Source organism: Eucalyptus grandis, chromosome 2 (assembly GCF_016545825.1).
Source record: "Eucalyptus grandis isolate ANBG69807.140 chromosome 2, ASM1654582v1, whole genome shotgun sequence".
NCBI classification, from domain to species: Eukaryota; Viridiplantae; Streptophyta; class Magnoliopsida; order Myrtales; family Myrtaceae; genus Eucalyptus; species Eucalyptus grandis.
Genome location: NC_052613.1, coordinates 5,719,899 through 5,742,782, shown reverse-complemented (window position 1 = coordinate 5,742,782; position 22,884 = coordinate 5,719,899). Strand labels below are relative to the sequence as shown.

The window sequence follows — 22,884 nt, the reverse complement described above, 5'->3', positions numbered from 1 at the left end:
CTAGTTGTTACCTCCGCTATCAGGGACGTCGTAGAACTTTGTGGTCGAGTAACGGACGAAGCATCCCGCGTTCATGGCCCGCGCTTCTTCTCCAGGTGCGCAGCTTCTGGCCATCGAAGTTGCATTCTCCAAACAGACTCTGCAACTGCTGGCATCAAGCGTGCTCCAACACTGTGCCAAAGCATATACCCCGGCGACTCCTCCAACTCCGTCCTCCCCAGCCACCGCAAAGCCCTTGTTCCGCACGGCACTGGCCGAGACATTCCTCAGGACCCGGTCCACCCTATCCGAGAGCTCGGCCACTCTCTCTGCCGGGACTGTCAAATTGGAGCTACACTTGAGCATGTCGTGCGTTGGATCCACGGTCTCGTTGTAGAAGTCGTAACTGCCATAACGGAGGAAGCAGCCGTCGAGGTAGAGCCGACCAAAGTTGGGGAGGCAGCGGGCGATCCGGGTCCAGCTCTCGGTAAGGCAGAGGAGGCACTCGGTCTCAATCAAGTCACCATGGCACTGGGTGAGGCCGTACACTGCTGGCGGCGGCGAGGCGAGGGAGTACTTGCCCCAGCCCTGGGCAGCGGTGCTGTTGGAGATCTCGTTCATGGTGGCGATGAGGTTGGAGACGACGTTTCCAGCAACAATCCAAGTGGAGTTCTCGCAGATGAGGCCCACTTCGATGATTCGAGGATCGGAGACAGTGAGAGAGAAGAAGAAGGAGGAGAGCGCGAGCAGAGGAAGGGCGATTGATGGGCTCGCTCCGTTCGACTTCATAGGCTCTGCTTGAGATATGCTCGGTTATCAAATTTTCCTTCTCTCTCTGTTCTCTTCAAAGAGAGAAGAAGAAGAAGAAAAGGGGAAGATTTGAGCAAGAGCGCGAATGGGAGCTCCGATTCAACCTGATGATCTCTTAAAAAGCTTCAACCCAGCTACACCACGCGGAATCGGAGAGAGAGACTGATGCTTGACTTTTTGGGTCTCGTTTTTCACGTCACCCCTTGCTTTCTCTGCGAGTGGTTGGAATGCAATGTTGTTTTTTTTGTCTTGACGCAGCGAGAATGATGGGGTTCCGAGACCTTTCGAGTCCGAGGATATTTTGGATTGAGGGTGGTCCAGACGAAAGCGAGAGATCTGCAACGACCGAAGCGACGAGGGCGACGGATGTTGATGTCCATGTCGGTAGTTTTTTGTTGGGATATGTGCAACAGAAGTTGCGGTTTCAAATTGAAGAATTAATATTGATTGTAGACGAGAATGAAGTTGGCTCAAATCTGTTTTTGGAGATCGACACGGACTTAGTGAAATATATTCATGAAGATTATAGATTTCCCAATTAAAAAATATTGCTGGAGGTATTATTAGGTATTAAGGATGTTATTTGATATTTCATTATTCTCTTCAACAATTAATATCCTTCCCTGTGCATGTTACTTGGGTATGATAACCCTCCTCTAATGACGTGTAAAGTGAAGTCAATTAAGTAAAGATTCTCTCATCCTCTCCCTTCAAGATCTTAGAATATTTACGAGTTAATTACACAAGACTTGTTTGGATTTGATTTGGGATATTCCCCACGCTATCAGACACATTTTCTCTCCTCGATAGAGAGAGAAATTCGAAGGAGAGATGGGGTCGATCCTCAGCTCATCATCGCGCGGCGCGAGCAAGGAGGCACTGGCGGCCGCCGCAGACAAGGCCAAGGAGATCGCCTCGTCGGCTCCCGTCGTCGTATTCAGGTCGCTCCTTCCCTCCTCCTCCCTCCCGCTGCTCGTCGATCGAGCGATCTGCTTCTCTGGAACGGTCGAATTTTGATCTTGAATGATCGGCCGTTGACTAGTTATCGGTGTCGTTCGCGATGCGATTCGCTGCTGAGTCCGATCGCGGGCGAAATTGTATCGGCCGATGGCTTTGAACGGTAGAATTGATGTGCTAATTTGATGCATGGGAGAGAGTATATATTAGGTGAATTGGGGAGAATTGATTTTTTTTTTTTTTTTTTTTGGGTGGAAAACTAGCACTTTTTCAGTGGGTTTTTGAATTTTGACCAAAAAAAGAAATGGGTTTTGAATTAGATGCTTGTGGCTGTGGATTGTGCTATCATCTCGTGGTGCTGGTTGCTGAATTGATAGTGCAAGTCATTAACCTTAAACTATCATGTGTAAGGAGAGAAGCGCTAACAAGACTATCACTCAGGTCTCTCTCTCTCTCTCTCTCTCTCTCTCTCTGCGATTTTGAGTGCATTAATTTGTTCCCTCTCAGGACACTTTGTTGAAACTCTCCCTCTCTCCCTCTATCTCTCGCTCTCTTTGGTGGTTGTTTTTTTTTCTTGTTTCTTTTACGGTGAGTGCGGCGATAAACATTCACTCGGGGCGTGGCGGTTGTGTGATTTTTTCTACTGCAAATTGCAACCCAAAAGTTTTAAAAAATGCATAAAATTTGCTTTCGTTGTTCTGTTTTAGCCTTTTGGTTTCGCTATTTACTTGCATTCACTCGTGCAGTTTTTTTGCTTTTGTAGGTTGAGGAGAACATCAGCAAGTTCGCCAAGAAAGGTTTGACGCCATCACAGATTGGTGTCATTCTTCGCGACTCTCACGGGATTGCCCAAGTGAAGAGCATCACGGGGAGCAAGATTGCTCACGGTATGTTTTACTTCGCATGTTCATTATATTTGTGAAGTGAATTTGCCGGTTAATATATATAAATTGGATTTCAGATCTACAGAAGTAACTCTTTATATGCTATGTAGTACTTAAATTGTAAGCTTGATGACTTTGGTGGCTGACATCAGCTAAAGCACAACTTTAAGAGGAGATAAATTAGTTTTTAGAGCTTTCTACTGCAAATTGCAACCCAAAAGTTTTAAAAAATACATAAAATTTGCTTTCGTTGTTCTGTTTTAGCCTTTTGGTTTCGCTATTTACTTGCATTCACTCATGCAGTTTTTTTGCTTTTGTAGGTTGAGGAGAACATCAGCAAGTTCGCCAAGAAAGGTTTGACGCCATCATAGATTGGTGTCATTCTTCACGACTCTCACGGGATTGCCCAAGTGAAGAGCATCACGGGGAGCAAGATTTTGTGTATCCTCAAGGCTCACGGTAGGTTTTACTTCGCATGTTCATTATATTTGTGAAGTGAATTTGCCGGTTAATATATATAAATTGGATTTCAGATCTACAAAAGTAACTCTTTATATGCTATGTAGTACTTAAATTGTAAGCTTGATGACTTTGGTGGCTGACACCAGTTAAAGCACAACTTTAAGAGGAGATAAATTAGTTTTTAGAGCTTGCTATGTTCTTGGGGTCCCAAAATCATCCTGAAAACTATGTTGTGCACTATCTGTTGTTCATCAAAAGTTGATTTTCGAGGCTTGATTTATTATTGGAATTGTCTTACTTCATATCTAGCTTTAGCATCTTTCTATTGTTCATGTATCCCTTAATACGATTGGCATAATAGTGACTAGTGATTTGATTTATCTTGTAATTAATTTGCATAACTTTTGATTAAGTGAATGCCTTATTTATTCTCTCTTTTTTTGTTCTTTTTGTTTTTGTTTTTAGATTTGGATTGTCTTACCAAGGACATTATCATTGGAAAATAAACTTCATTTTGTGGAAACTTCGATTTTGTGGTAAGTAAATAAACTTTATTAAATCATAACTTTTGCATATGTCTCTAGAGCATGGTTTCTTGTTGATTTTTCTTTATATATGAATTTTAGGTTTTTGTCAAAGATTCGGTACCACGTGGAACGCAAGGCCGAAGAAGGAGAAGAAGATCAAGTGCATCAAGGACAAGGTTGAGGTCCCTAGGTCCACTCCTTGGCAATGGAATATGGAAGTTGTTTGTGTAAATTGTCGGTGGATTTTCAGTTGGGATTCACTTTGTATTTCGATTTTGAGATTAGAAAAGTTCTATTTTCTTTAAGATCGATTGTTCTATTGGTTTGAAAGCATGCATGGTGATATCTAGGAACTTTTGGATAAGAATGAGAGTCATTAGCATTTTGATTGATAGTGTTTTTAATCGCTAGTCCTCGCGGTTTTTATGCAAAATAGTCCTCTGGTACAGAAACTTTTATGCGAAACAGGTTCCAATATAAACAGGGTTGACCCTGGAACCGGATTGGAAAAACAGGGTGGGTCAAGAACAGGGTCCAATACGGGGTCGTGGCATAAGGTCCAAAATGGGAACCGGTTATAACAGAGTCGGGTATAGGGTCCAAGTCTAGACCCTACCCACCCTAGACCCGATCACCCCTAAGTCACTGTACTTCCCGTATTAATTGAGTGGAATTGGAAATACTAAGAGAAAATGGAGGATAAAGGAAATAATTGAATATGTACATGAGTTCCTCTTAACTCACTAAGTGGGAAACGGCTAGCATAAGACATGACCGATGCACCACGGAGCTTCTGCAATCTCTTGCACAGCACCCGCATCTTTGCCCCGTCTCGCTGCGCAGATATTCTCATCCCGATTTCTTGATCGGGGTTTGAGAAACACTCAAGCATTACTGGCCATTGGACTCCTTGCAATCCTTCTCACAGGACCATATGCCCATCTCATCACATGCGGCTAGTGGTCCTGTTCACATGTCCGAAAATTACATCGCCTCCGCTGGCTCAGTTGATTCCGCTGAATTCACCGGAGGCTTATGGTGGAAGCGAAGGAAATTTCAGAATTTGTCGGTTGTTTTGTGATCCCACTATTTGTATTCAAGCTTCTGCTGGAGTCATCTGGAATCAGATTATTGTTGAGAAATGGGGGTTGTGTTGGCACGGGAACTATACACTCCCGGTCTTTGAGCATCTCAACTACTTCAGACATGGATGGTCGTAAATCTGGGGAAGCTTGGGTGCAAAGAAGCGCGATTTGAATCACATTCAATGTCTCTGAGACGGGAAACTTGCATTTCAACGCAGGATCGATGCACTCAGCAAGACTATATGATTTATATTGCTTCCAAACCTGAGAAGTACAGAAAAGTCGAAGCAAGTCATTATAAACTTTGCTAGTGTTGAGTAGAAAAGACAGACTATCTCCAGATTGTGAAGGGATGAATTAAATAAAGCCCTTGTGCAGCTGAATCATGATATGTAAAGCCACGAAGGGGTTCGTGTGGGTTACAAGATTTCCAGTACAGGGAAAAGAGTAGCCGGAAAACTCTCAATTTGAAGTTCGAGAAGATGTTAGGATTTATTTCAACTCTATATCATAGGCAAGAAGAAATTTGCAAACGCCACATGCATATTCTAGAGGTTCAAATCAGAAGGATAGGTATATGAATCTTACTGATTGCAGAACTGAACCTGAGGCCTGCCCGAAGATACAGTTCTTCCTACCACTTGGAATTTCTAGGACCAGCACACCGAAAGAATAAACATCCGCTTTCTCTGTTAGTTGTCCCTTAACAAGATACTCTGGAGCCATGTAACCCCTGCAAAATTATTCTTTCAGAAGGAGAGAAATCTGTTCTGCAGAATCTGAACTCGAAGATGAAATTGCTAAAGAGTGAAGAGAAGGGGTCATCCAGACAACAAATTCCCCAAACCAGAACTGAGAAAGTTAGGGAAAAAGAGAGCAATTCTTATTTGATACAACGCCGCTCTCACTTTAAGCCCTATATCACATGCTTATCTTCTGTACACATAATATGTGGCAGTTCAAATAGCCAATCCAGTCTTCTCTACATGTAGATGTTATCTAAACTGGTTTAATTGAAACAAAAAGAGAAAAAAATTAAAGATCAGAATCTTACAGTGTCCCTGCGATACCAGTGCTAAGATGAGATTTTTCTGGATCAAGACATCGAGCAAGTCCAAAGTCAGCAACCTTTGCTGTGAGATCCTCGTCAAGAAGGATGTTGCTGCTTTTGATGTCTCTGTGTATTATTTTCACTCAACAAGGTCCATGAAGAAATGCCAGCCCCTCAGCTGTTCCGGAGATGACATTAAGCCGCTCCTGCCAACTCAGGATAGAGGTCGCATTCTTAACTGCAACAGCAACCGGGTCTTGTTATCGGTCACATTCTTGCAATTATGTACTTACTCAGGAATGAGTTTTAAAAAGTTGCCTGGAGAAGTTTAGCAAGAAAAAGTATTATTCCAGAAAAAGATGAAGCTAGCAACTAGATTAACACCGTGGAACAAATTATGAGAAGCTAGAATTCTAGGGTTTTATTATGGTAAGAGGACCTATTTATAGAACAAACTACACTAATCTCGGATGCAGAATGGAGCAGCAAGTGGGGAATAACTTACCGAAGAGGATTTCATCAAGGCTTCTGTTGGGAACATATTCATAAACTAGGAGGCTTTCTGGGCCTTCAATGCTGCAACCAAGAAGGCGGACCAGGTTCTTGTGTTGGATTCCACTGATCAGATTTACCTCATTGAAGAGGTCATCCACCCACTGACGAGTGTTGAACACCAGTCTTTTTACTGCAACAACTCTTCCATCAGGAAGGATCTCCTTGTATACAGAACCAGCTCCTCCTTGACCTAATTTCCTTGACTCATCAAAGAAGTCCGTAGCCTTTTCAAGTGATTCATAATTAAAATTCAGATTCAACTTCCTTACAATTGCCGGAACGCCAAAGACTTTCTTCTGGACTGGGAATAGGCAAAGAAGATGGATGGCATTAGAGAATGTTTAAAGAGAGTTAAAACAGAAATATCCTCTTTAGTTTCACATTTACCTTCTCTTTTCTTGGATAATTTTCTGTATCCAACATAAGCACTGACGAAAAGAAGTGAAGTTGCAGCAGCAACGGATAAAGCAATAGCAATGATGATCCCAAGCTTCAACGAGTCTATTAAAAAACACAGAGATCATCCTTTGCTGACAAGAAACCGGAAGCTATAGCAATTAAGAGGCAAAAAATAACCTACTACAGACTACAGCTATCCCAATTCAGTTGAAAATACAGAACAAGAAAACTAGAACATCGTGCAGACTAACTTGCAAGATCACTCAATTCTTACCACCATCTGTAGAGACAGTACAAAACCTCTGAGTCGAATATCGCATGAAACATCCGGCATTCATAGCCCTCCCTTCATCCCCAGGAGTGCAGTTCCTCGCCCTGATCATTGCATTCGCCAAGCACTCCCCACACCCCTTCTCGTCGAGAGTGTTCCAGCACTGCGCCAGCGCATAAACGCCAGCGACTCCTCCCCTCCTCGCCTCTCCGAAAATGGCAAACCCCTTGTTCTACGGCGTGACCGCTGACACATTCCTTAGCACCCAGTCGACCTTATCGGCGAACTGCTGCCTCACCTGCTGGTCGGCCGAGACGCTGGACTGATTGGCGCACTTGACCATGTCATGCTGCGGATCGATGGTCTCATTAAAGAAATTATAGTAGTCGGACCTTATGAAGCAACCGTCGAGATACAACCGCCCCTTAGTATCCAAGATAGTGCATCGAGGAAGTATAGTCCTGCTCTGCACGAAACAGAGGAGGCAATCGTCGCGGCTCAGGTCGCCATGGCACTGAGCCAGTGCATAGATTTCCAGCAACGGAGAGGTTTCGGAATCATTAGCCCAGCGATCTTCAGCGACTTTCGCGGCAACTTTCAGCATGACGTCGAGGAAGTTCGAGACGGACGTGACGTTGGATTTGAGGCATAGAATGCCCGCCTCCGAGATTCGAGGATTGCCGAGCGAGGCCGAGAACGAGGAGCTGAAGAGAACCAGGAAAACGCAAGCGAGGTTGAGGATCGAAGGCCGCATTTCACAGCTCCGACCTCAAGAGAATATGTAACCGAGCCGAAGTCGAGAAAATGCGGAGGAGCGAGAGAACCGGATTGCCGCCTTGAGTTTTCTCTCGGTTCAAGCTTCTCGCGCTTTCAAGGAGCGTCAGCTACCGAAGTTCTCCCTCCTCCGTCAAGATTCAAAGCTCGTGGAGTCCAGAATAGCTGCGGCGGCTTACTTATACACGTGAGCGCATGCGCAACATGGAGCGGCGAGCTTCTAGGAGCGGCAGGCGAGCCGACGAAGTGGAAATTTCGCGCGAACCGGTCGAACCGGCGATGCGTATGGAGGCGGATCGGCTCCGCGACGGCGACGATGGCGCGGCGGAGGGTGGGTCCTTCCATTGAAAAAAGGTCAAAGGCGATCTTATCTTAATGAATGATGATTGGACGGAAGTGAGAGTAGACGACGACCGGGGGCGGTTGCTTGCGCCTCAAGGAGGAAAGGAGGGAGAGAGAGTTTGACATTTTAAAAAAAAAAAAAAAAAAAAAAAAATAGCAGAGAAAGATGAGGAATGACTTGACTAGAGTAGCTAAGCCGCCTTTAATGTCATTGTAACATAAAAATAAAGATAATGATTTTCTTAATTCTAATTATTTATTCCGATATGAAGATCGATAATTTGGACAGAATCAGTAGAGTTGATCGGTTCCCGATTTGCTCTGGTTCCAAGGTGGAACTTGAAGCTGAACTAGGAGAACCAGCCGAACCGATCGGTCTAGTCCGGTTCAGTGGAACCGATAAATTTGGAGACCCAACATTCTCAACCCAGACTCGCTTCCTTGTCTTCAGAGCGAATTGGCGAAGACCCAATCCCGAATCAAGAATTCAACAAAGACAAAGAAGCCTCCTTTGTTATTATAGATGAAGGTGGGGGAGAGAGAGAGAGAGATGGCCCCTTGTCTCCAGCGGAGCTCCGGGCAGAAGAGGACTCAGGAATATTTAAGGGGGTCTCCTCTCTTCCGCGTGCCTTATATCTTCTTCTTTAGCTTCGAAACGGGAGCTCCAAACCACATTCAACAATGGCTTCCACGCTCTGAACTTCAGAGCGTCTTCGTTGTCGTCAAGGCAAGAGATTCTGTCCAGCGAGAGAGGTGAGCGAGAGTGAATAAGGATTCCCCGGGAAATAGGGGAAATTGGGAGGAATTATGATTTATTTCTTAAGAAATTTAAAAATATATATTATATAAATAATCAATCGATCCGGTCCGGTCAGTCCGATTCCCACCTTAGAATTGGAAACCAGAGCGACTAGTCACAGGTTCCAAGAATGGGAACCGAACCTCCCTCTTCGGGAACCACCTAGAACCGGCCGGTCTAGTCCGATCCGGCGGTTCCGTTGCACACCCCTAGGGCCCAAGCCCAACAACGTGTTGGAAACTAGAAAGTCTCCCCATGAGATGGTGGATATGGAGACAGAACGCCCCCGTTCGAGAGTTTGCTCCCCAACGTGTCCCGAATTCACGGCTTTATGAAAAGACCGGTACCATCTTTAGTGAAGTTTTAATTTGCTCCCCGGCATGTCTTAATTTCGCATTCGAACGAAGTAGTTCGAGAACTGTTTGCATCACTTTTGGATAAGGAGTCTGATCGACATAGAATGGATGAGAAGATGTCTGCGCATCTATGAATTGTTTTGAGCCGGACTTTGAAATGCTTCTTGCTTGTGAGACAAAAAGGAAAGTTGAAGAGGCGGAGAGATGTCAACAGATTTGGTGTTCTAGTTACAGCGTTCTCCCACTCAAGATAAAAGCCATACTTGCAATCTGGTTGGCACTGTCGTGCCCTATGCATATGTATAGCGCAATTTGCACGCGTTCCTTAGGATTGACCAAATTGAAAAAAGAAAAGATTTTCTTCTTTTGTTGAGATGCCGTGCAAATTCGGAAGACTTGGTGTGATTTGAACAATTAATATATCATAATTATCTTCTACCTTGCTAATTTAGACTTTCGAATAAAGATAGGTCTAACTAAATACGTCAATAGAGTCAGACTTGAAAGCTCCCTTTTGGCGACTTCCTCAGATGAAGGTATCGGGTTCTTGCCGCACTCTCAACAAATGGCACTAGAGTATTCTCAACACCCTCTTTGGGCAAAAAAAGGCGAGCCTTGCGATGTAGCAATACAAAGTCTAATGGTAGCTTTTATGGTTCGGTCTGGGGATGAACACCAACAAGGTGGATATTCAAGTTGAGACATAAGTTGAGTCGGTACAGTACCCGAATTAAGAGAGAGAGAGAGAGAGGACTCTGACTGCGACTGCGATTACTAGTGCAGGGGATGACTTGATTGAGAAACGCAGCAATCGAACCAAGAATTTTGAATAATAATAAAATAAAATAAAAAGAACCAAGAATGGACTGTCCATGCCGAATTATCACCGAATCTTTCCATTCATTATTTATTTGTTGCTTTCTATCTTTCCGGCTAGTGACGTATTAGCTCACATGATGAGTAATTTATATGAACAAAAATATCGTGTGAGAGCATGTAAGCTACTTTGATGTAGAGATGGTTTCTCTGCTAGTCCTTGGCGAAAGCACCAATGTCGAAGTAAGTATTCTCACTAGCTTAGAAATAATTGCGCTTCTTAAATTTAAGGATGGTGATATTGTCTCAACCTTATCCCTCCTTGGAAATAAGGGTGGGCAACTGTGTCGATTCAACCTAAAAACCAAGATGAATAGACCTCATCTGGCCGGTTCCAATCCTATTGACATGAGGACTGTGGTAGGTTCCCCAATAAAAAAAAAAAAATAAGGGAACACACCTTGATCGATTCCCAAACTATTTATTTCCATAAGATAATAGTTATATTATTAAATAAGTCTAAAAAAAAGGTAGGTTCTCAAGTATACACTAGAACCATCTGGTTTAGTTTTTAGCCGATTCCTTGCTCCAAAAATCAAGAATGAACTCTGATTGGTAGGTTTCAATTTCTAAAATAATTACTAAAAAGGTTTTAAACCTTTTATACGGATACAAACATTTTAATTTGATTAATTTAGTCCCAAACTTTTTCACAATTTGTTTTTGTAGTTCTCCCAATTGATTTTGGCCGAAAATTACTTATGTAAATGCTGGTTGTTTTACGTGTCAAAGGCCGGCATATCGATGCTAATGTGGAACTCTCCGTTTGGCGAGAGCCGTGGCCCGTGGCACAAAACATTCCTCTTTTTCCTTTCCTTTCCTTTCTTTCTCTTTCTCCTTATCAAGTTTCTTTCCTATTCGTGCGTCTCGGTCGCTTTTTATTAAGCTGAGCATCCACTGTTCACTGTTCCCCTTTTCTTTTTCCTTTTTTGATCTCATTGACTTTTGGCCTTTTGACTTGGTCAAAAATTCAAATGTTACATTTTCACTCTCCGGAAGTTCTTCTTCCGAGGTTTCTGGTTCAAGGCCATCTTTTTCTTGAGAGTTTGTGTCCCTCTCAATCATCACCTTTGGAAATGCAGAATTTCTCCTCATCATCATCATTTTTTCATGACATCAATGCACCAAAGCGATGGGCAGCAAAGTGTAAGCGAGACAGTCATGGATTTTGAAGCGACGTAAAACTATTTCAACCGAAAAAGAGAAGAACAAACGGCAGAAAACTAAGAAAAAATAGAATGACATTTGTTTCTTTTTTTTCTTTTTCTTTCCTTTTATCAAATAACTTATGACTGACTCTGGAATCGAAACATCCCAACAAGCTGTGATTCTCCAATCAGGACATAAAACTATGAAAAAACAGAGCAACCGCATCTCACTTAGATTCATACATTAGGGGGATATCCATGATTTATCGATTTAAGATTAGACTCCTCGTCATCTGAACATGCTGCTAACCAAGTAAGGATAATTTGATTCATACCGTAATGTCACTAAAATCTGCACTGCTAGTCTTTTGCAAAGTGTTCTCCGTCACTCGTTGGCAAGTGCTCGTATTCGTTGGAAGAAGAAGAAGAAATGTCCCACTGGAAGAGGGCTTCCTCTCAAGTTGGAAGAGACCTTGGATGCCGTGAGCTGGTTCAACAGCCATATGTGCATGTAGAGCTTTTGCTATTGGATTTGTCAAATAGCACGCTAGCGTTGAGGAATGGGGGTTGGTTCGGTTGGGGGACTATACGGTCTTTGTCGTGGAGCATCTCAACGACTCTAGGCATGGGCGGTCGCAATTCCATGGAGGCTTGAGTGCACAGAAGACTGATTTGGAGCACATTTGACGCCTCCAGGACAGGGAATATACCTTGTAAGGCAGGATCAATACATGCAGCTAAATTATTTGACTTGTAGTGCTTCCATACCTGCAAAACAATCATGAAATTTCCATGGCTCCCTTACATCTCAAGATAAATTGCTAACACTAATGCAAAAAACAACGATAGGGCTTGTTGGCAAAATCAAAAGAAAAGTTAGATCCCAGTGTGGCGTGGCCAGGAAAGTCAATGTCGGTCTAAGTTCTTCCTTATGGTAGGGACAAGCAATCTTACCAACTGTAATACCGAGCTTGACCCCCATGTGCACACGTTGTTCTTCCTACCAGTCAAGATTTCAAGAACCAGCACCCCAAAATAAACATTGGCTTTCTCTGTTAGCTGTCCTCTCACAACATATTCAGGCGCCATGTAACCGCTACATAGTTAATCATCTTTTAGATATAAACCATACTTAGCCCAGAGAAGATGTGAAGTGAAGAGAAGGATGATATGCGAAACCACTTTGACATGCCAAACTTGTTAGATTAAGGAAAGAGAAAGTGCTGACTATGGTTTCAAGCAAGCTAGTAATGAAAAGGCATTCTTACAGTGTGCCAGCAATTCCTATGCTAAGATGAGACTTATCCAGAGCAATGCATCAGGCAAGCCCAAAATCTAATATTTTCAGTGTGAGATTTTTGTCAAGGAAGATGTAGCTCGTTTTTATGTCCCGGTGGATGATTTTCACTCCACAGCCTCCACGAAGATATGCGAGGCCCTCAGCTGTTCCTATGATGATGTACAACCTCTCCTCCCAAATTAGGACAAGGGTCGCATTGTTGACTGCAACAATGGATTCTATTAGCTTATCTAGAAAGACGAGCAGAGTGGAGTGGGACAGACATAAGAAAAGAAGGCAAGACACCAATGGAGCAAATTTTTGAAACCTATGACTTGAACATCATAAGATGGAAGCATTGCACGCAATACAAGAAGCTAGTTACTGAGAATGCAAACCCAACCGACGCTTGTCATAAAGGGTAGATCCCTTTTCGGCATTGAACGATGACTGTGTAAGCGTGTTATGCAGTTATGCGACAACCGGCTACTTACCAAAAAGAACTTGATCAAGACTTCCGTTAGGAAGATATTCGTAGACGAGGAGGCTCTTTGGGCCTTCGATGCTGCATCCCAAAAGCCTAACGAGGTTCTTGTGTTGGATCCCACTGATTAGGTTCACCTCGTTGAAGAAGACGTCCACCCATTGTAGTGTGTTGAACACCAACCGCTTAACTGCGATGACCCTCCCATCGGGTAAATTCCCCTTGTACACGGAACTGCCCCCACCTTGCCCCAGCTTCCTCGAGTCATCAAAGAAGTTGGTGGCCTTCTCCAGCGTCTCGTACTTGAAATATAAGCTAAGGCGGCTCATGCTCGCCCTAATTGCATGAGGCTATTTTGCACCGAAAATGGATGAATGCAAAATTCGTGTCATCAAGCTTGTGTTTAAGAATTACCAAGATGATCATTATACATATTTGAACTAGATTTTTTACCTCGTTTCTCCTTGGAGTACTTTTTGCATCCAATGTATGCACCCATGAGAACAAGCAAGTCACTGCGGCAGCCGGTGAGGCTATTGCTATGGTGATGCGGATCCTAGATGACCCTGCAAAATGATAAAGATAACATTAGGTTGAGATGAGCAAGTTCATTAGAAATTCTAAAAATCTAGCAGCATTGAATCATAAGATCAATGAAATCATACTTAGGATGTGTTTATTTGGGAAAAATTTTTCGTGAAAAAGCAATATATTTCCTCGAAAATTACTTTTCAAGAAAATGGTAAATTTTCCTTTGTTTGGTGATATGTGACTGAAAATGTTTTCTAGTATTTAAATCTCGTTTGAAAATGATTTCAATCTCATAAAAAATAATTTTTTAAAATAATTTTGCTTTATCTTTTCTTCTTTTCATTTCTTTCTCTTTCCTTCTTCCTCCTCCGTTAGTCGTTGGGCCTTGACAATGGCTGCGATAGGCCATTGGTTCCATCGTGGAGGCTCGGTGAGGGCCAACTTGACCATCCTTAGGCAATGTTGAGCTTGCTAGATCCTAGGCTGTCGCAGCAAGGCTAGCAAGGCTTGAGCTTGCTTGAGGTCGGCCTACACCGGCTCACACTTGACACTTGTGGCCAATTGCCGAAGCCCGACAACCGATGAAGGAGGAAGAAGGAAAAGAAAAAAGAAAAGAAAAAATATTAAAAATCGATTTTTAAACTAAAATATTGAAAAATCCTAGAAGAGAGATTTTTGAAAGGGTTTCACCTTCTTAAATTTAAGAATTCACTTTCCTAATTTTATATATGAATATTTTCCCTGATCGGAAAGTATTTTCGATTGATTAATTATTTTTGTTGAATCAAATGAGCGAAAGTTCGAAACTAATTTTAGGAAAATATTTTTCCTCAAACAAACACACTCTTAGGTTCTATTCGTTTTGAAGAATTTTGTTTTTAAGAAAACATTTTCCACATTTTATGATGTTCGGCTCATTTAGGAAAATGAGTCAACGAAATTTTTTTCTAGTCAACAAAAAACTATGCTTATATTCAAGAAAATGATTTTCTCTTTGAAAAAGTAATAAAAACATTTTCCAAAATAATATTAAGTATTGGCGCTTGGACCCGAAATTGTACATTTGAATACAGGAACCCCAATGCTAGTTCATAAGTCTCCAATGCTCAAGCCGGCTCCATCAAGGTTGGGCCGGATCCATTGAGGCCAAGACCAGGTCTTTAACGCATTGGCACAAGTCCATCAAGATCGAACCTAGGTCAATTGAGGCTAGGCTTGGGACCTCGTTCCCAACTCGGGCTTTGAGGCCAAGCTCAAACCCTTGGTGCTTGTGCCTTATGCCTTAGCACTTGAGGCAACATCCATAAAAGTCAGGCTTGGGCCTCAACACTTGAGCTCTAGTCCTCAACACTCAGGCTCAAGTCCTTGATTAATGAAACTTTGTTCTTATAAAAATAAAATTTTTAAAAATTGAATTCTCAATTATTTTTACATTTAAAAAAATGAATCTTAAATTATTTAAAAATTTTAATTTTTAATTAATTTTTCTTTCCTTTTTTTTTGGGGGGTTCTTTCTTTTTCTCTGCTTCAATTGATCACTGGCCATGGTGATGACCAACAATCAACCATAGGCAAGAGACAAGCTTGTTGTTCTAGCAATGCCAAGGTCTTGTCAACCTTTGACAAGGCTTGACACTCACGATTTAGCAAAAGTCAAGCTTGACCCCGCTTGAGGTTAGTTGTTAGTCATCATCGTAGCCGGCGATTGGCTGAAAAAGAAGAAATAAGAAGAATACAATAAAATAAAAATAATTACAAATTCAATATTTAAAAAAAGAGAAAATTTCAAATAAAGGCTCTAAATGGATCTTATTTTAAGTAAAGGGCAGAAGTGGTTATGGTTATTTTAAATAAGGGCCTAGCCTCCGGCTAATTAGGGATATTTTCGTCCCTAGCCTCTAGTCGATCAAGGATATTTTCATCTAAACACAAGTTAAATTTAAATTCAATTAGATTAAAAAATTAAAAATAAAATAAAACTTATAAATAGAAAAAGAAAAACATAGGCATGAGGGCTCTCTCTTGCTTATGGTTGCTACCCCATTGGCGGTGGGGCAGCGGCAAAGGCCAGCAGTGTCGTTGGAACCTAGGTGAGGGCTAGCCACCCTCACCAGAAGCAAGAGAGGGTGGCGACCCTTTCCTAGGTAAAGGTCACTCGCCCTCGTCTAGCGCCTCCGGATCTTGCTCCAAGTCTGAGGACTTTATTTAAAATAATATTCACTTCATATTCTTATTTGAGAAAATAAAGACATTTCGGGTCCTTATTTGGAATTTTCCCTTTAAAAAATGAAAAAGATATCATTCAAACAAGTGCTCAAAGGTGGTGGAATATATTTTCTATTCCATTTTCTAGTTTCAACCCAACATCAAAAAAATATTATCATTTTCTGATAAAGTGACGTTTTGAAAAAGGTTTTTTCAGAATTTTCTAGGAAAGAAGTGAAGCCTTAACTGACCAACATGGAGGAAACCACAATTGGAAAAATCAATCTATGACGGTAGATATAGAAAGCCTTCTTGGTTTTTCTTTAATGGCGAGGAAGCCATCTCTTAAGTCGGTAAACCAGTGATCGGGAGACTAGTTGCTACCTCTGCTAACGGGAACGTTGTAGAACTTTGTGGTTGAGTAACGGAGGAAGCATCCCGCGTTCATGGCCCGCGCTTCTTCTCCAGGTGCGCAGCTTCTCGCCATCGAAGTTGCACTCTCCAAACAGACTCTGCAACCGCCGGCATCAAGCGTGCTCCAACACTGTGCCAAAGCATATGCCCCAGCGACTCCTCCGGCTCCGTCCTCCCCAGCCACTGCGAAGCCCTTGCTCAGCACCGTGCTTGCCAAGACATTCCTCAGCACCCGGTCCACCCTATCCGAGAACTCGGCCACTCTCTCTGCCGGGACTGTCGAATTGGAGCTACACTTGAGCATGTCGTGCGTTGGATCGACGGTCCCGTTGTAGAAGTCGTAACTGCCGTAACGGAGGAAGCAGCCGTCGAGGTAGAGCCGACCAAAGTTGGGGAGGCAGCGGGCGATCCGGGTCCAGCTCTCGGTAAAGCAGAGGACGCAGTCGGTCTCGGTCAAGTCGCCGAGGCACTGGGCGAGGCCGTACACTGGCGGCGGCGGTGAGGGGATGGAGCATTTGCCCCAGTGCCGGTCAACGATGCTGTCGGAGATCTCCCTCATGTCGGTGCTGAAGTTGGAGCCCACGGTCGCAGTGGAGTTCCCGCAGAGGAGGCCCGCTTCGGCGATTCGAGGGTCGGAGGCGGCCAAAGAGAAGAAGAGCGAGGAGAGCGCGAGCAGAGGAAGAGCGATTGAGGGCCTCGCTTCGTTGGACTTCATGGGCTCTGCTTGAGAAATGCTCGGTTATCAATATTCCTTCTCAGTTCTCTTCGAAGAGAGGAGGAGAAGAAGAAGAAAAGGGAAAGATTTGAGCAAGAGCGCGATGGGAGCTCCGATTCAACCTGATGATCTCATAAAGCTTCAACCCAGCTACGCGACGCGTAATGGAAGCGACAGACTGATGCTTGACTTTTGGGGTCTCGTTTCTCACATCACCCCTTGCTTTCTTTATGCTACAGTAGAGCTTTCTGGAAAGTGGAGAGAGAGAGAGAGAAGACTTTGGGTTGACGGAGGTTGGAGAAAATGGAGTAACGTCTGAGAGAGGAAGAGGGACAGAGAGAGATCTACAACGGACCGACCGAGACGAGGGTGGGTGTCGGATGTCGCTGTTTTGTTGTTTAGCGATCTTTCTGTCGCACTGCGTTCAGGGATGGTGCCATGAGTATCGTGGTTGGGTCGGTAGATAGATGTCAGTCGCATGGGAAGATCCTTTTTATTTTTTATTTTTTTAAGATTTTATTTCACGAAATTTTGGATTTTACCAAGTTGTAATATACGCACCAAAAGAAGAAGTTAACAAACTTCGGATTCAAACTGATATTGATGTAGCACCAAAAGTTATTATGTTTCAAGGTAAAAGCAATAAAATTTACCGATAGAGTCAAATGTCGAAAAAACCGGTAAAATGAAAAAAATGCGATTAAAGTTGCAACCACAAAAATATGGACATCAATATCAAGTAATTCTAATATCAAAGAGAAAATGAAGTACTATGGCACCACACTTAGGTTAAAATTCGTGGCGCTTGAGTTTTTTGCCATAATATAAATGGTTAGGTGATGGAGAAAAAAAGTAACCAAAATCATTTTTCCGTAGGAAAAAGGCATAAATGTGAAATCTTGATGGTGAAACTCCAAAAGCCCAAAGGTAAACAAATCCAAAAGGAAAATGACAAGAAAAAAAAAATTAAAAAGGGGATTATGTTGAAAAGTGTCAATTTAACCATTTATTAAGAAACCAAATAACGAAAGTCTTATTTACCAAAAAAATAAAATAACGAAAGTCTTTAATTTTTAACCATGATTTTTCAGATGTTGTGTATAATTAGATAAGATTTTTATAATAATACAAATAAAACAAGGCACACAAAACCTAGGGATGAGAAAAAAAAAGGTTTGCCTATTACTATCCCAAAAAGGTTGCAATTGAAGTCGTGACCACGGATAATTGGACATCTAGATTAGGTAGTTCTTTTTAGGTTTAAATTCTTTGCACTTGAAATTTGTTGCCATGAGACAAATGGTTAGGTGATGGAAGAAAAAGTAAACAAAAGCATTGTCCCATAGGAAAAATCTTGATGGCAAAAGCTCTAGAAATTCAAAGGTAAACAAATTCAAAAGGAAATCGACAGAAAAAGGAAAAACAATTAAAGAGGGGCTAATGTCCAAAGGTGCTGTCTAATTAAGGTATGGTTCTTTCACAAGTCGTGAGTAATTAGATAAGATTTCTATAATAATACAAATAAAATGAGTTTTGCCAATTATCATCCAAAGGAGAGTTCATTGGTTTCATTATCACCAACACCTTTAAAAATTTTGACTATTTCCAATATGCAATCACGGACAAAATCAATATGAACCGTCCAATTAGGAAAAAGATGGAAAAAAAAAAAGGAGAAAAGTATTTGCGTGCTTGCCGACTGAGGGAAGACTCCACAGGGTCAACTTTTCCCCTTTCATGGAGCAACTCTTCAAAAGAGAAAAGAAAAGCTTTTTTTTTTTTTCAAAAAAAAAAAAAAAGATGAGTATGACAAAAAAATAAACAGTTTGCTAGTGACATGACGACATCAATCCACATCCATCTCTCTCTTGAACTTTTTTTTTTTTTGGACAAGATCTCTCTCTTGAACTTAGCCAAAATATAGTTGCCATTCACCCCTAGTTTAACGTTTATAGTAAAAGGAGTTTACACCCTTCATTTCTAAACTCGAGCTCATCGCACAATGTGTTAATTTTTTTAATTCTTATATGAAATTACTAACTTTAATCAAAGTGATTTATCAAACTTTTCTCCAAGTGAGTGATCAATTAAGTTTGGATTCTTAACTATTGTTTGAGTTAGTCACCGGTCTAATACCAGAAAATCAGTGCTACATTTATCCTTAATTAAATTTCATGCCTCAAAAAAATAACAATGGTTAATCTCTAATTAGTTTTCATGTCATAAAAAAAAAAAAAATCAACCAATGTTTCTTTTGTTAGCTTCCATTCAATATTCTAAATAATTACAAACATGGAAACATGTTTGGTAAACAATTTGGATGATTGATGTATGACTTGATTCCTCATAAAAATTCCCCATAGATGGGTCTATTAAATGACATTGTTTTTGGGAAGTCGGATCTGAAAAATAAACTTAGATTGAAAAATCTGCTAAAATTTACTAATTTGTTCTAAGAGATCCCTCACCTTTCAAAAAGTAGGGAAATGATTACAAGAGTTGATAAATTAGAAAAAAAAAAAAAAACATATAAAAGTTAGTAAGAATTTAAACGAGATGTAACCCAAAAGACGTTGGTTATTATAATTGGAGAAAAGTTGGTAAATAATCAAAAGAAAGACTAACAAATTCATATGGGAGTTAAGTAAATCTAGGCCAGTAGTAAGGATGATAGGTAAAAGTTAGTGAGAAAACTTGATAACTTGCAAATTGTAAAAAAATTCTAATAATTTCATAATAAATAAGTTACCAGACAACTGGGTGATCGGTAATCAACAGTTTTTTATACCTACAGAAAAACCACTCTCTCTCTCTCTCTCTCTCTCTCTCTCGTCTGAAAACTGAACCATGAATGCAAAACCTTGGAAGAAGAATCAATTGCGAGATGCAGTCTCTCTCTCTCTCTCTCGTGTGAAAACTAAACCATGAATGCAAAACCTTCAAAGAAGAATCAATTGCAAGATGCATGCGGCATATCCGAATGCCAAATCTCTAGTATGGACGCAATAATATCTATTGGCAGCATGCGAGCCATGTGTTGCGGAAAGTAAGTAATCAAACAATAAAATAGACAAAATAAAGAAAGTAGATCGAACACCAGATTTATGTGGTTCGGTCGTAGTGATCAGAGTGGGATTCTGAATAAGATTCTAACAACCTCTGCATGATCGGATCTAACAAACTTATTTGAATGGAAAAAAGTCTTTGGATATTGACACACGAAGTGAGCGATAATGAATTCTACTATGGATAAAACGATACAATGGAGATTATAATCACACTCGAGTCACTCAAACATTTTTAGTATTTGCGAAACCCTAATTACACCTAATATCTTACTTAGTGTTTTGCCTCGAAATTCCTCGTGACATAAACTTTCAATCTCGCAGAAATTAAATAGATCTTAGGCTCCATTTGTTTTATGGACAATAATTTCTAGTGTTTTCCAAATTTTCTAGTGTTCTTTTTATGGAAAATAAATTGTTTGAGGAAAATATTTTTCATTAATGGAAAAAAAGTCTTTTAAAATGGGGAAAAATATTTTTCATTTTTCCATATCTTCTTTCACCCTGCTTTTTCTCATCAAACACATTTCCTTTAATTTTTACATTTTTTTTTTTTTAATTGAGTTTTTAATTATTTTTCATTATTTTTCTTTTTTTCTTCTTGCTTGGCCTTGGCTGGTTAGCGATTGGCCAAGGCCAAGGAAGAAGAAAAAAATAAAGAAAAGAAAAGAAATAAAGAAATAAATTTGAAAATTTGAAAATCAATTGAAAAAGATAAAATAACCAAAAAAAAAAATTGAAAATGAGTCTATGAAGGAAATCTCTATTTATCTTCAAATTTCAGTCGAACACTAGAATATATGGTTATTTTCCAGGAAAATGACTTTTGGAAAACAATTTTAAAAAACGTCACATTTTTCGCAAGACGAACGGAGCCTTAAACTCACAAGATTTAATTGGCTTGAACACTATCGGGGACCAACAAAAGCCAAGGAAGAAGAAGGAAAAAATAAAAGAAAAGAAAAGAGAAAAAACAAGATTTGGCTTGAACATTAAATCTTCTTGGATGTAATTTCAAGAATAAGAACAAAAAGTCCACTTTCAAGCACTCGATGTAGGGCGCTTCAAGAATGTGCACACCCTTGTCAAAAACGAATCTCCGCTGCATGAAGACTCCCAGCATGAATATATAGATTGGTCAACGTGGCCAACTTATAGTAGAATTTAATTTCCTTTATGTTCTTTCTTTGCACGCTGACCGAGCCCAAGTCCAACACAAATTCCATGTTGGACTTTTCAGTTTGAGAACACAGACTCCTATTCTTATACAAAATGTGCTTCAACAAACTTGCGTCCCATTCAAAGCCAACTTATCCATTATTAATCGTCGCTTCAATGCCAAATAATTTCGGTATTTTTCAGCATTCTTTACTCGGATCAAGTTTCGTACGATGGGCTCAAATTCGAGACGTATTTTAACACCATGCACTGCACAATGAGCGGTCCAAGTGAAGCCCTCTCCTCTCTAAGCTCGCCCCCATCCTAGTTACAGCTCAAAAATCATGCATGTCTCTGATTGAGTAGAGATGAATGATAAACCTTAGTTCACAGCTTTTGATCAAGTACATTCACCTAACACACATGCGTTCATCTCGTATTGCAAGGTAACTGATGTTTTGGCGCACAGTAAATGGAACCGCAATCATGACTAAAGTGGAGAGCTTCTTCATGCAATGGCTTTTTCCACCCCTATTTTGAATCTTATATTGGCACATCTTTGGCGGGGACACCACGTTGACATTAAGCTTGTAACCTAACTCGTCGAGTATGATAATTTTTTATTATTATCATGAATTGGTGAAGAACCCGTTTTCAAATGACTTTTCAATAACATTGGAGTATATAATGAGATGTCACCAGTCTCAGCTCATAACTTCAATTCAAGTAATACCTATGCTATGCATTTACTTCACTAACTCATTGTTGGCACCGTATGCTAAACGCCTACTCAATAATCTCAAGGCCCTAATACTATGTTGTATGCCATATGGAGTGGCCATTGGGGGGGATGAATTGCCATTACCTTTCACGAGTAGAAGTTGTTGATCCCAAAATGAAACTAAGAAAGCATATGTAGTTTTTTTTTTTTTTTTTTTTTGGTCAGAAAGAATATGAAGATTTGAAAAGGAACACTTTGGAGCAAGGGTCTAGAAAAGCTAGTGAAGAACCGCACCATACGGGCTTAAGTATGAGTCAACCCAGCCCGGTTGTGTTCTCTTTCTCTTTTTCAATAAAATCAAGTCGACATACAAGAGTAAGGGGCATCAAAGCACATTACATCTTGATGCCTTTATAATCTAGCCCGCCGGTCTATTTGATTCTTGAGTGCAGCGGACCAATTCAAGATTCATAAAAAGGGCCAAGAGGTATTTACATTCTGTGATAGGTGGCTCAACGCCCCAAGAGCGGAGAGAGGAATCTTACAAATAGCTTAGCAAAGTACAATTATCTTACTCTCGAACTAACTTCAGTTCAAAACAACTTGTAAAGTGACGGAGAATGTGGAGATAATCTACGGTTTCAAATTGATGAATTAATTTGGATTGTAGATGGGAATGAAGTTGACTCAAGCTATTTTTTGAGATCGAGACGGGCTTAATGAAATATATTCATGAAGATAATTAGAAAATATTACCAGAGATATTACTAGGTATTAAGGATGTCTTTTGATATTTCATTACTCTCTTCAACAATTAATATCCTTTCTGTGCATGTCATTTGGGTATGATAACCCTCCTCTAATAACGTGTAAAGTGAAGTCAATTAAGTAAAGATTCTCTCACCCTCTCTCTCTCTCCAAGACCTTAGAATATTTAGAGTTAATTACACAAGACTTGTTTGGATTTGATTTGGGATTTTCCCCATGCTATTAGATACATTCTCTCTCCGAGAGAGAGAGAGAGAGAGAGAGAGAGA

General features: G+C 40.9%; 2 protein-coding genes and 1 pseudogene across 2 annotated transcripts; all 3 read right to left on the bottom strand.

Moving 5' to 3' along the window:
- On the bottom strand, positions 1–768 carry LOC120290444 (cysteine-rich receptor-like protein kinase 42). The gene has a single exon (XM_039306709.1). The coding sequence runs from the start codon at positions 766–768 to the stop codon at positions 1–3; it is 768 nt and encodes a 255-aa protein (XP_039162643.1).
- A 3,873-nt stretch (positions 769–4,641) lies between these two features.
- LOC104418003 (cysteine-rich receptor-like protein kinase 42) lies at positions 4,642–7,715 on the bottom strand. The gene is given in 6 exon segments (XM_010029206.3): positions 4,642–4,968; positions 5,293–5,437; positions 5,759–5,993; positions 6,261–6,611; positions 6,698–6,811; positions 6,984–7,715. Coding segments are annotated over 6 exon segments (1,773 nt in total). The 5' UTR covers positions 7,585–7,715.
- A 4,052-nt stretch (positions 7,716–11,767) lies between these two features.
- On the bottom strand, positions 11,768–16,903 carry LOC120290443 (annotated as a pseudogene).
- Between the last annotated feature and the right edge of the window lie 5,981 nt (positions 16,904–22,884).

Coding starts and splice junctions, on each gene's coding strand:
- LOC120290444 (XM_039306709.1), bottom strand. CDS start 768: ATGAAGTCGAACGGAGCGAGCCCATCAATCGCCCTTCCTCTGCTCGCG.